This window comes from Lactuca sativa, chromosome 7, assembly GCF_002870075.4.
Source record: "Lactuca sativa cultivar Salinas chromosome 7, Lsat_Salinas_v11, whole genome shotgun sequence".
In the NCBI taxonomy this organism is placed as follows: Eukaryota; Viridiplantae; Streptophyta; class Magnoliopsida; order Asterales; family Asteraceae; genus Lactuca; species Lactuca sativa.
In genome coordinates, this window is record NC_056629.2 from 2,228,569 (window position 1) to 2,242,878 (window position 14,310).

At 40.4% G+C, this 14,310-nt stretch overlaps 2 protein-coding genes across 9 annotated transcripts; one reads left to right on the forward strand and one right to left on the reverse strand.

Moving 5' to 3' along the window:
- Nucleotides 1-10,939: 10,939 nt before the first annotated feature.
- Nucleotides 10,940-11,308, reverse strand: LOC111894571 (uncharacterized). Its single transcript, XM_023890640.1, has one exon. The coding sequence runs from the start codon at nucleotides 11,306-11,308 to the stop codon at nucleotides 10,940-10,942; it is 369 nt and encodes a 122-aa protein (XP_023746408.1).
- A 458-nt stretch (nucleotides 11,309-11,766) lies between these two features.
- Nucleotides 11,767-14,146, forward strand: LOC111894580 (uncharacterized). 8 transcript variants are annotated; one of them, XM_023890649.3, is made up of 4 exons: nucleotides 11,773-12,165; nucleotides 12,530-12,633; nucleotides 12,743-13,488; nucleotides 13,573-14,146. In XM_023890649.3, the coding sequence occupies exons 3-4, from the start codon at nucleotides 12,845-12,847 to the stop codon at nucleotides 14,021-14,023; spliced, it is 1,095 nt and encodes a 364-aa protein (XP_023746417.1). In that variant the 5' UTR covers nucleotides 11,773-12,165; nucleotides 12,530-12,633; nucleotides 12,743-12,844; the 3' UTR covers nucleotides 14,024-14,146. The 8 variants fall into 8 exon arrangements, with proteins under 8 accessions (XP_023746423.1, XP_023746422.1, XP_023746415.1 ...); XM_023890655.3 differs by lacking the exon at nucleotides 12,530-12,633 and having other exon boundaries at nucleotides 11,767-12,165; nucleotides 12,855-13,488; XM_023890654.3 differs by lacking the exon at nucleotides 12,530-12,633 and having other exon boundaries at nucleotides 11,770-12,215; nucleotides 12,809-13,488.
- Nucleotides 14,147-14,310: the final 164 nt, after the last annotated feature.

The following is a 14,310-nucleotide window of genomic DNA, read 5'->3' on the forward strand; positions in this document are numbered from 1 at the left end:
ATGGTGAAGGCATACCAAAAGGACCATGCTCATAATCAGGTCAAGTATATACCAAAATAGTTATGGGCTTAGACACCTAATCCAACACTGTTCCCTGATTCAGAGCAAGCCCATATGACTTGGTATTTGAGTATGCTCAAGACGGACATTCGGCAGTTCGTATCCATCCAACGCTATGGTTCTCTCGCGGAGCTTCAGGATGTTGCGAGGAGGCGAGAAATTGAGATAAAGACCCAAGTGAGGGAGCAGTGTTAGAGTCTGGATGAATCCCAGCCTGTAGCGAAGCGGTTCAAGTCTGTCGGCCAGAGTTCAGGATCACAGGCCTTTTTTATGTCATAGGTGTGGCAAGGAGGGTCATTTTGGAAAAGACTGCAGGCGGAGTGTGCAAGTTTGTTTTCATTGCGGTCAAGAAGGCCGCATCAGGGCTCATTGCCTATTTCTCAGTAAGGTGATGGATCCAACACCCTTAGTTTGGTAGTTACCTGATGGTCTTCAGGGGACGGTCGAGGTCCTGAGGACCGAGATTTGAGTTGGTAGATCTTCAATCTAGCAATTCTGGTAGTATTTGTATGCGTCTGAAATTTCCGTCTATGTTTCAAGTTCATTTGTAATCTTAGATGATCAATTCAATGAAATTATTTTATTTAGCTTTGTTTAAATTTATCTTTTGTTATGTATGGATTAATTATGTTAGTCCTTGATTGTATATGAGTTGGAATGTATGAATGGTGTGTCGGTTCAGATTCTCAAGTGTATGTAGATGTCAGTAGTTGGCATCAAGTAGTGGATTTCGAGTTACTATGGGTATCGTAGGACTATGAATTTCTCAGTTTCTAGCATATTTCAAGTAGGGAAGAGTGGAACCTTGTAGCAAGAATACTTTGTGCCAAGATTCGGTTTTCAGTCGAATTTCTTTAGTTTCCAGACTCTACATAACTGCTAAATCTTCTGGTTTCGTGGCAAGATCAATGTCAACTATTGGATTTTCCCTTTGATTCTTATTAGTCTTAGTTGTGATAGCATCTGTAGGGCGTGCATGTGCTTAGACCCTAGGGTGTTAGGAGCTTATATTGAGGGTTTACTTGTCTGCTATCATATGATCGGGGATGAGCCCGAGTGTTGATAGTGGATAGCTCAACTCGGTTGTCGGAGCAAAGTAAGAGTGTGGTTCAATTCAACATGAGAACAATTATTTTTCATTGTGATGGTGCCCTTTTAGTGCAGGATTAGAGCGTCGACATTCGGTCGGGATGCTCGGAGACCAATTGATTCCACAGATATTCATTCACCATGGTTGTTGTGGGGGAGTGCATCTTGAAGTAGAAGCGAGAGCGAATTTCAAGGACAAAATCTAATTTAAGTGGGGAACAATTGTAACATTCCGTTTAAATAAGTAAAATTAAACAAAAAATAAATAAATAAATAAATAAATAATAAACCCTAAAACCCCAAGATGTATTTTATATTTTTATTTTATTTTAGCCCTAAATCCGTAATAATTTATCAGTGTTATCCATAGGTGTTAAAAGTTATATTTGTGAATATTGAGGTTTAAATTGTAACTTTTGGAGTTGAATCGTAATCAATTCTGAAGGCAGGGGGTTGTTTGGTAAATTATGGATTTAAGTTGAAAAGCAATTGAGAGGGAGGGATTGGAAGTGTAATAATGGGTTTAAGTTTGAATATGGACGGGGCATACACCCATCACCCTTATCTTGGCCTTCATTTAAAATGGCAGCATCATACCCTAACCCTAATATACCAGCCGCCTCTTTATCCTTCCACATCCCCAACCGCTACCACCACCTATGTTCCTTGTTGTACCAAACTGCCGAGCATCGTAGCTGCTTTCCTTTCCGGTGAGAATGAGTTTGGCGATCGTGAGTACATCTGTTGCCACCATTCCTCCAACTTCTTCTTCTTCTTCTTTTATGTCTCCATCTACAGCCCCAACACGACAGTTCCTGGTGCTACTCCGGTTGCCCTTCGCTTTCATTTTGTTCCGTAGCAGCTAGCCTGTCGTCGCCGCTCGTACGACCCTTCTTTCTGCTGCTCCGGTCGACGTTTACCACCCTAAGGGGGACCTATTATGTGTTTGTAGGTGTGTTTTTCAGTGGTTGTTTACATGTGTGTGTGTGTGTTTGTTGGTCGGAAACCGAAGAGGAACCACCATGGCATCCAACCATGGTGGCTGCCGGATGCTGCCATCTTCTGCTACCACCAGCCATCGTGATAAGTGGTTGTGTGTGTGTGTGATATTTTGTGGATGGGAGTGTGTTAGTGGTGTGATGTTGCAGGGACATTCTTGGTCGAAAATGGAAGAAAACCCACCACCACCGTGAGGTGGTGGCTGCCACCTCTTGTCACCATTCTACCACCACCAGCCGCCATCTTTGGTGGTTATGTGCATATGTGTGTAATTGGACTGATGTTTGGAATGATTTTTATATGTTTTGGCCTAAAATCATAACCACCGCCGTGAGGTGGTGGCTCCCGCCATGGACCGCCGCCGACCACCATTACCCGAGGTGGCAGTAGGTGGTGCCCAATTTATTAAATATATATTTATTTAATTAGCTAATCATCTAACTTTAGGAGTTGGAAACCCTAATTAGGTTTTAGAAAACCATAATGTCAAGAAACCCTAGTTTTTGGAGTTCGTCGGGACCCGCGTTAAAGCTGTTAATTAAACTTTAAATAATTACTTAATAATGCCCCTACAATTAACTTAATGTAATATTGGACTTAATGGATTAAGTCCTTAAGGGCTTAAGTGTGGAACACTAACCCTGGTTATTATTTTATGCGAAAACCCTAGAATCGGGGAGCTCCATTTTAGACAATGATTGGGCGCATATTTGGGATATTGATTGGATTATTATTACACCCGAGAAAGACTAAGTCAACCTTAATCATTCCTACCCTTAGGCGATTAAGTCCTTAATGGGTTAAGTGTTCTTACTTAACCCTAATTGTCATTTTATGTGAAACTCTAATTGTCATTTCATGTGAGGTAGTCATTGTTGCAAGTGACTATTAATGGGATTTATACAAAAGAACGTCCTATGTGCTCATGCAAACCCTAATGCTTGGATCTAGGTTTCTCTATTGTACATGCAATTCATCCAAGACTCAAGAACCCTAATCTAGCATATGCATTTTGAAATAATCACATAATAGCATATCTGGATGATTACCTTTTCTTCAATGGTTTGAATCTTCTTGTCTTTGGAACTTAGAGTCACAAGTGTCACTCCTCTAATGGCTTACAAACACCACAAGCAAGAGACTGACTTATGAGAATGAGGAGGAGCACCGAAAACGTCCTAGGGTTCTTCCAAGTGAGTTCCACCACGTTTTTGGGGCCATATGGGTCTTTATATAGTGAGGCCATTAGGGTTTTCAACTAGGAAACCCTAATTTGACTGCTTAGGCCCTAAGCAGCCCATGGACTCCCTTTAGAACACCCCTTGGACGAATTCCTTAGGGGCTTCTCATAGAATTCGTCCAACCTATGTTCCAAGGTGATCGATAGCCCAATTTCAATTATCTTATAATTACAATTCTAGTTCCCTAAGTTTAATTAATGTCTTTTATTCACAAAACTAACTATCAATTAATTCTTGACTAATATTAATTAAACAATATGATTTCTCCTTTAATATTTATTCATATAATATATTAATAAATCATAATTAATCATCTTTCTCCATAAATCATCCTATCAAGTTGCTTTGGTGAAGGCAACTCAAAAGGACCATGCACAACCGGGTCAAATACATACCAAATATAGTTACGGACTTAGACACTAATCCAACAACTATGACCTATGATCGGATATTGACTCAAGTATCTTCATGTAGGTGTTCGGAAGTGAGTTGAAGATTGTAGGGTCCTTCATTGCTATAGTGGTTATATACGACCATTTGTCCGAGTGACTATCTCACCTCTGAGTATATACGACCATGCATTCCTTGGATTGCTGATATTTAGTATGTTGCTATGTTGTAGTGATCTGTTAGATACAAGGTTGTAGAACTCGTTACTCGGTACCTGCTCGGCCGACTACCGAGTAGCAAGTACTCGGGAGTACTTAGAAGTACTCAGGGAGTACCCGGATTTGGTAATTCATGTAGAAAGATTTTTAGGGAAATTATATATGTCAAAATCGTAAGTTAAAATCATAAATTGATTGAAATATATAACAAAATTAGATACATGTGAATACACCAAAACTAAAAAAACACATAATGGTCTCACTTCGTGAATAATTACTGAAAATTTAACATATATATGTGGTAATAACTACATGTGTGTATGTTAAATAATAAATCATTAAGTATATTATACATATTAATCACCTAGTTGACCAAGTATTACAACACTACTCAGTTCAGTTAGGGGTCGATCGGTGAGAACTCGGTATTCTGTAACTCGCCTTGGCAAGGGGCCGATTAGCGAGTACTCGGAGGAGTAATCGGCCAACTCGGCGAGGTCTACAACACTGGTTAGATATGTGTTCTGTTATTCAATATGCTACTATGTTATAGTGATATGTTAGATCTGTCTTCCGGTTATCATCTATGGAGTGCCCTTAGGGACTGTCGGTGGTTATGTAGGATAGCCTGAGAACTCTTGGTCTAAGATCTCCTGCTTGTTCCATGTTTGGTTGTGGCGCTAGAGTAGGACCATCTGTTTGGGTGTCTATCTCACCTCTGGTTAGTTATGGTTACGCATTCTATGGGGGTTAGCCGATAGTGGGATTGTATGTTGTGAGAGGATTAGTAGGCGGTAATGAGTTGTATGATTGGTTTTTGTTTGTATTATGTGTCTACTTAATCCTGATTGTTTATATGTCGACATATTGTGTTTGGTTTGGGTTGAGGTGGTCTTGCTTTGTGTGGTAGGCCAAGATACTCGGTGTGGGTCGACTGTAAGTCGTAGGCACGCAGGCTCGGGAAGAGCGGTAAGGTTGAGGCGGTAGGCCAACAAACCCTAGGTATTCCAGCCTGGTGGCTGATTGGACCTGTTGTATGTTGGCATTCCAACCTGGGGTATTCCATCCCGAGGATGATTGGTCCCGAAGGATGACCAGGCTAGGATATTCCAACCCGATGGTTGACTGGACCTGACATGTTTGATCATATATGTTTGTTGTTTATATGGTGGTATTTTGGAGAAAACTCACTAAGCTTTATGCTTACCCAGTTGTTTATGGTTTCAAGTATCATCGGTTATTGCTGGAAGGCAAAGGCATGACTGTACACACTCATCAACAACATTGAGGATTCTGCGTTTCTACAATACTATGATTTTTTTAAATAAATGTAATTCAGAATAAATGGTTTTCTTAGTTAATGGATTAATGAATTGGGAAGTTTTACCTTAATAAAAATGAAAATTTTTTGTTATGAAAACGGGTCATTACAAGTATATTTCTTGCACATAAGATAATGATAGAGTAAAGGGTGACATTCAACACTCATCGGCATGTTAAATAAATACATATAATTCTAAAGATAATCTAAACGTAGATATAAAAAAAATGAATCTCTTTATTGCTAGAAGAAAGCATTCTTTCAGTTGGATTTGTGTCTGGAATGAAATTTGAAATTGTTTTAAATATTATTTATAGGAGAGACCATAATTACCCGGTCGGATCTCTATATACCATTTACTCGTTAAGAAATATGGGTACGAAATGGTCATTCCCGACCAAATTGTCATTTTTCAAATAAATCTTTTTCATCATAATATTTTTGAAAATACTATTAAAAAGTTGTTAGATTCCTAATTTCCTTAATATAATGTGCTTTTTTTTTGAACTGGCAAATAAAATAAATAGATAAACAGACATCTAGCAAGTAACTAGAAGCTGCAGAATGAGTACAAGTAGAAGAATTAAAATTGACAGATTACAAACATGAAAATGGATTACTACACCAATTATGCCACACCATATTAGAGTTTTCCTTCCTATTTTTCATCCACGGGAACAATGTGGACTGAATGATATCAGCACATTTAGTTGGGGGCGTCTTAGAATTATTAAACACTCTATCATTTCTTTGTTTCCAAATACCCCAAAGAACACCGTAACAAATCCCCAAGAGCAACCTCCTTTTACTTTGATTATTCGACCAATTGTTGGCAAAATCCAGCAACTCGACCACGGTTCTTATTGGGGGCATCATCACACCGCACCATTTAAAGATCCAGCTCAATACTTCAGTTGCATATTCACACCCAACAAAAACATGATCCGAATCTTCCTCCCATTCATCACAAAGACTACATTTTATATCTCCCACGGATACCCCACGTTTTACTAGTGCTAACTTTGTTGGAATTTTTCAAAGCCATGCCCTCCATATAAAGCAAACCACCTTTACTGGAATTTCACGAATCCATTCGAATTTCCTCCCTGAAATAGGTAAGCTCCTGTCCCAAATTTTTCGTAGCGCATTGACAGCAAAGATGCCATCCGAAGTCAGCCTACATGTCCAAGATTCAACTGCAGAATTTGTTCGTTTACATAAAATGTCCTCAGATGCTATGTTCTTTTTTCTCAGCTCTTTACATACCCCGGAAATATTTTTCCAAGTACCTGGTAGTCGATTATTAGCATAATATCCATCTGGTTTTGAGTTCAAATTATGTATACCCTTAATAACCGCAACCCAAATTGTTGATGCTCCAGTCCTCAATCTCCACCACCACTTAACCATTAAGGAGATATTCAAAGATTTGATCGTTCCCACGCCTAGACCCCCAGCCTCTTTAGATGCAGTAACAATATCCCATGCGACCCAGTGGATCTTCTTTTTGTCTCCAGAATTTCCCCACAGAAACTGCCTTCTAATGCTTTCTAGTTTGTCAATCACCCCTTGAGGTGCAACAAATAAAGAAAGAAAATATGTGGGCAAATTCCCCAATACCGATTGCACCAAGGTCAGTCGGCCCCCGAATGAGAGAGTTTTGGACTTCCATTTTGATAGTTTCGCATGAAACTTATCAATAACGGGACTCCAATGTTTAATAAGATTCATGTTTTCCCCTACGGGTACCCCCAAATAGTTGAAGGGTAGTTTTTCCGATTCACACCCGAGAGGTCTTGCACGCCTTGTAACCTCTTGCGTGCTTACACCAACTCCAAATACTCGTAATTTGTTGAAATTCACCTTTAAGCCCGATGCAACATGAAAGCAATGAAGAATTCTTGACAGATTTTTGATATTATCCTCCGACCACTCACCAAGAAATAACGCGTCATCCGCGTATAGTAGATGAGATATGACCGGCCCTCCATTTGGAATTTTAATTCCATTAAAAACACCTCGTTCACAGGCTGCCCTCATGGATACCGATAGTCCCTCCATAGCAATGATGAAGAGAAATGGGGATAGCGGGTCTCCTTGTCGGACACCCTTTGTGATGGGGAATTCATCCGTCGGGCAACCATTGATGAGTATTGATGATTTTGCAGATTCCAGACACCCCTTAATCCATCCTCTCCATATGTCTCCAAATCCCATTGATTTCATATTTGCATCCAAAAACCCCCAATTAATAGAATCAAATGCTTTGTTAAAGTCGGCCTTGAATAGCAACAGCTTCTTCTTCGACGCCTTGGCCCACGAGCACACCTCATTGACAACAAGCGGACCGCCAAGTATATTTCGCCCCTCCACATAAGCAGATTGTACCTCATCTATACAATTTCCCAATACCATCTGGAGCCTGCTTGCTAGAAGCTTGGAAATGATTTTATAGATGGAGCCTATGAGACTTATGGGTCGATAGTCACTGAAAAAGGACGGGTCTTTGATTTTAGGAACTAGGGATATAAAAGAGGAATTACACGATTGATCAATCCTCCCATGCCTCTCGAAATGTTTTACCACCGCAGCTATGTCACCTAACAGTACATCCCAATATTTTTTATAGAATTTGAACGAAAAGCCATCTGGTCCTGGGGCCTTCTCATTACCACAAGCCCAGACCGCATCTTTTATTTCTTGGAGGGTAAAAGGGGTTTCAAGCAGCTCGTTGTCAGTCGGAAGGATCTGCTTGAAATGTCTGCTAACAAGTTTAGGTCTGGAAGGCCATCTCTCCTTAAATTTTTCAGCAAAAAAATTGAAAGCCTCCATCTTGATCAGACTCAGATCAGTACACCAGTTCCCATTTATCATAATACCATCAATCCCATTTTTCCTATTGTTGTTGTTCACATACCCATGAAAAAATCTGGTGTTCTCATCACCGTCAACAGCCCATTTGATTCGTGATTTCTGTTTGATGTCTAACGCCTTGAATTTCTCTATTTCCGCCACCTTCTTAAAGCTATCTCTTCTTTGCTCAAGCTCCACTTCTGTAAGGTTTCTCTTTTCTGCCTCATGATCTAATCTTTCGACAACAAGTTTATGATTACGTAGATCCACTTCCTCTTTTGGATGATCAGCAGCCCTCCATTCCTTAATACCCTTCTTGACATGTTTTAGCTTGGCAGGTAGGTATTGGTCTGGTGTACCAAAACCCACAAAGTTATTCCAACTGGTGTTGAACGCCTTTTCAAATCCGTCTCTAAGCATCCAAGAACTGAACAATTTAAATGGGGGAATGCCAAAGTTTCGTCTACTGTTCGATAGAAGAATCGGACAATGGTCCGATAGTTCTCTAAGTAATTTGTGACAGTGACATTAGAGGCAATGTCAAGGAAACAGGGGCTGTGAAGGAAGCGGTCCAGCTTACTTAGCTTTGTATCGGCATCCTGAAACAAGTGAAACGAAATCCTCCCATCTTTGGCTCCATTAATCCTGAATCCCTGATGAACTCGTTGAAATCACGGGCAGTTCTTCGACAAAAAACAGAGTTAAACCTCTCCTCAGGTCTTCAAACAGCGTTGAAATCCCCCATGAGGACCCACACCCCATCCTTGGTTTCAATTATTTCTTTTAATTCCTTCCACAATCTAGCCTTATCCGCCACCAGTTGTGGTCCATATACATTAGCAAAAATTACGGGCTTCTGAACACCCACCCAACTGCCAATATTAATCAGATAATGCCTTGAGGAAATGACCTCCGATGATTTGAATAGTCTTGCATCCCATAGGTTCAAAATACCCCCAGACCTACCATAAGAATTAATACGACTAACACCGACCTCGCTCGATCCCCAACAAGCAGCAACATCAATATGCTCAGCATCTAGTATTTGAGTTTTTTGTATAGCTATGAAAGATAAGTTGTGTACCGACCTTAATCTGCGAATCCAGGAGACCTTGTGATCCTCCCCCATCCCCCTGATATTTAGCGACAAGAAATTCATTGGAGACCTTCTTGCTCACCGTTGCCACTGAGGACTTCGACTAACACCGGATTGTCTGGTTGAATATCAAAACCGATTATGGCTCCCACAACTGCTGTAGCTTCAATTTCTGGAACCACAAATGAAGGCGCCAACCCAGGATTCAAGTTTAGGTCGGGATCAGCTAAAACGGGGCATGTATGTGAAGTTTGATGATCGATAGGATGATCTGGGTTCATACCCACGGCGATGTTGAAGGATGATTGAGGGTTGTATTGTGGAAATACCGGATCCGGAACGAAGTCAGGGAAAAGATTGATTGGGGAAAGATTGCACCCAGACATGGAGCTATGGCACCTCTTACATTTGGCAGATGTCCGGCATTTCAAGGGCTTGTCACCGGCCATGAGATTAGAATTATTTGCTTAGGGAGATGAGACAGCGGAGGGAAAAGGCCCAAAACAACCTGATTGGGCCAAGTTGATAGGAAAATTAATGGGCTCCCTATGGGTATCTACATACCCCGACTCCGATCCATTTCTAGACCCACACTCTGAGGTGTCCACTTACCCTTGATCTGCCCCAGAATAACTATTGACGTTACATTCCTTTACATCAGGATTTCTGGGAGTCGGTTCCTCTTCCCCATGCACAAAGCACTCACGCAACTGTTCAGAGTCCAAGGAAACTGTCGGGGAACTTTGATCGACACCATCAACCACCTCGAGTGGCTCACCAACAATTGACTCACCTGCCGGTCCCGGAGCACCGCCCGCCGGAGGAATCGATGGAGTAGGAGCATCTCCGATCTCCACCCGACGAATTTCGCCATCCTCAAATTCCATGTCGTCCGTCTTATCCTCGTTGTGATTGTAGTCATCCCTGAAGTGCTCATCCTCATCATCATTCTTAAGTACATTTGTGTCATCCTCTTCCGATTTCCCGCTAAGCGAACTTTTCTCATCGGACTCCGATTCATAGGGATCCTTTTCATTTGCGAAGACGAAGGGAAACCAAGGTTCATCTTCATATTCCACCACCCCCACTTTGAAAGTTTTGCCCTCAATCTCAACTTGAACTATCTCATTGAGCTTTTTCTTTTCCCCTGTCAAAATTCCAATTTTCACGACAGAGAGATCCATTCGTTCCTTGATATTATCAAATGGTACCACTAGTTTCCCAAATCTTGCCAGAATGGCTCTGAAATTTGCCTCGTTCCAGAGCTGTATGGGGAGGCCTACGATTCTAACAGATGCAATACGTTCAGACTTTGCCGCCACGGTATCTCCCCACTTTAACCACTTGAAGATATCTTTCCAATTCTTTTCACCATCAAGGAACTCCCGTGCACCTACCGAAGCATGAAAGCTGATGAGGGCCAACATGCCCCCAACATATTTAACCGAAGGCCGGTGTTCGCTGTGAATGGAAATAAGCTCCAGCAAGTGGGCCAGGTGGTGCATGGTCTTAGCCTCGCCAATAAGACAGTAATTTTTTATCCATCTATCCATGTAGTGGTCAGACCTCAGAGGGATTGGTTGTTGCCACGAGTATGAAGAATAACCCCCAGACATTGTAGGGATTCCCGCTGCAACATGAGCATATGAACGGTTGTCCACATGGCCGTTACCTACGGTTCTACAAGCCACCACTGGAACTTTCTTACCCTGCTTTGGCCTGGGATTTTCCTTTCATGCTTTGCAATATTTATCTTCAACGTGTTATTTCTGCACTTGGTGCCGTTCAGCATAGACTCCATTTCTTTGGTGTCTTCCACCCCCTGGAATCTGATAAACCCAAAGCACTTCCCGTTAACACCTTTCTTGCCGCCGAAGTATACATCCGATAGCCTTCCAAACTTTGAAAAGATCTTTCGGAATTCCAATTTAGTCGCTCTGTCTGGGATGTTCGTGACAAAGTAGCTAGATTCACTTTCATTCTCTTTTCGGTTGTCGGATGGGTTACGCCGCCGCACCTCCGTCCATTCACCTCCATCCATCATTTTTCTCCTGTATCGATTACCTTCTAATAGTGTTTGTTATTTTACTATAGATATAATCTCAACAGATGAGTGATGACATCATGGTCTTACATAGAAGAACTGTAATGGGTATTTTACCCGACCCGACCTGAACAAATAAATACGGCTGGCGTTTAAGATACAAGAGAATGAACCAATAAAACAGTTTGCTTCCAAAGGTGTCTAGGCTGCCTACACATTAGTCATGTACTATTTTATCTAATTCTTATCCTTACTTGCCACCTCATCTTTTCTTCGCCTGCCATGTGTGTGATGACTCAGATATTTACCAATATTCTATTCTACTACAAAGCCAATAATTGCTGCAGTAGGCTTACATTATTATATAACAAAAATACCATTTTACGGTTTTCTCTAGTTAAGTCATTTTTCTTCTTTTTTATTTTCTCGTTTTTTCAGTTTTTCTTTTTATCAAGTTAACGAACCTTTATATGTCAAGCATTTGTGAGAGTTTTATACGGGCAAACGGCAACAAGCTAATTATGGAGTGTCCGTAATTCATATAAATCGTACTCATCTTCTTGAAGTACCTAATATACTTTTGTTTTTGGTTAAATTTTTGCTATAAAGAAAAGATAAACGACGTCGTATGATGAAAGAAAAAGTGGGGAAAAGAAGATAATAATCGGATAAATAAATAAATAAAATGACAAGACAGTGGATTGATTACTGGGACAAAATTCACATCTTTGTAACTTTGTGAACTGACGGATGGTGATTCATTCAACATCATCATAAAGCAAGAAGATTCAATCCACCTTCTTAATTTCGCAGTCAGATCTTACCACCCGCACCAACTTTCCCATCAATCTCTGGTGAGAATTGAGATACTTTACTTTCAGTTTCTTCCTTCTCTCTCATCTTCGTATGTTTTCAATACTCTTCTTAAATCTTAATCACTCACTCACTCTTTGTGTATGTGTCGCTATTGCTATTAAAGATGACAGAACTCCATCTCCATGGTGGATTAGTAATTACTCATGTGTTAAATTATTAGTTATTTCAAAGATGTTTGTGTGATTAGCTTTTGCGAGTCTTTCTGTATTACCTGGTTGTAAAAATCGGATCTTTCTTTGTTGTTCTTGTTTCTGATTCAAATTTTCATTCTGTTGACCGGAATATCAAATCCTTTGTTCATTTATTTATTTTGGGTTCATCATTTTGAGTGCCTTGATTTAGGTTTCGCGAATTTCCTTCTGAGATGAAACCCAATTTCTAGAAAAATATCATAAAAGTCTGCAAGGTTTGACTGAAATCGCTGATCAATTAAGTCGAGCATAGGAGTAAGGGCTTAATATTACTATTCACTTGCTTGCTTACTGTTTTGGTAACTGCTCCCAAACATAAATAAAATATGTGTATTCGTTCTGTCTTGTGTTTGATTGTTGGCAGGTATAGAAATAGTATGCAGTGTCATCTAATGAAATGGTGAAACTATATATATATGTATGTATATAGGTGTGTTACTGAAGCAATTAATGGAATAAGTGAGTAATGGCTGCAGCTGAAGCAAGAGCAGCATGGCAGCGAACTGCAAACCGTTGTTTTGTCCAAGAAGATGCAAAAAGAGCTCCCAAATTAGCATGCGTCCCTCCAGCATCCTCGTCTTCACTGTTTAAACAAGCCGACACTACTACACCTTCAACAAATGGGAATGGGGTGGACGATTTTGCCCCTCCCACTGCCAACTCCATGTACTCGAATCTCTCTTCAGACTCAAGGTGGTGGCTTCATTTGCAGCCTAACCCTAGTAACTATATGTACCAAAAGGAACAGGTCAGCAGCACATTGGAATTTGTCGACATTATGGATTCTCAATCAAGTGTGAAGGGTTATTATAATTTAGGGGAAGAGTCTTATGAGTTTGTGGAGATGGATTCTGGTTCTAAACAAGTGGATGAGTTCAGTTTGGGGTCTGAATTCCCTCACTGGATGGAAAGGGAGAGTGAGAATAGCCATGAGGAGCTGCCATTGCCATGGTGGCACAAAGATGACCTGGCATCCTTTGTGGCACAGAGATCACAAGATTTCATGGAGAATTGTGATCTGCCTCAGCCTCAAAGTCAAAACACAAGTTTCACCTGTTTTGGACTTTCAAAGCCACAAAATTCAGCAAGCATCCATGGTACTGCTGTCAGGTAATATACTTTGACCATTATTTATTTATTTATTTTGTTTTCAAATCTGGTACTCATTTTCTTGATTTATTCTTATCTGGTCAGACCTTTAAGTAGTACTACTACTACTACTACAGTAGCGGTTGATGAAGGAGGTGAGATGGATCCAAGCAAGCGTAAGCTGTTAGAAGCACTCTGTCATTCTCAAACGCGAGCAAGGGAAGCAGAAAAAGCAGCAAAACAGGCTTACGAGGAGAAACAACATGTTGTGAAGCTCATATTCAAACAAGCTTCTCAGTTATTCGCATATAAGCAATGGCTCTATCTTCTACAACTTGAGAATCTTTATAACCAAATCAAAGCAAACAAGATCCCATCAGCTTCTCCATGGAACGTGAAACCTGCCAAAAGGAAAACACCCAAACCAGGTTACAAAGATAATGATGATGATGATGATTTAATCGGTAAGTATGCTGTGGCTTTTGCTGTTGGATTAGGGCTTGTTGGTGCAGGTTTGCTTCTTGGGTGGACTGTTGGTTGGATGTTTATCATTTAGTATGTTTCAAGCAATTGTAAGACCTAGTGTACAAAACTTGCGTTTTCTTCCAATTCTTAGCTAGCAGACTGCAGTGTATAAATATAGTTTTGTAACGAGTTTGCGGTTTAACTCTTGTGTTCATCATGTGTCACAATCTCATATATATATATATATATATATATATATATATATATATATATATATATAGAGAGAGAGAGAGAGAGAGAGAGAGTTAGGTTCAAATGTTTTTACTATCTATAGTGTGCTTGTAGGATTGATTCTGGACCAATCATTTTAGTTATTTT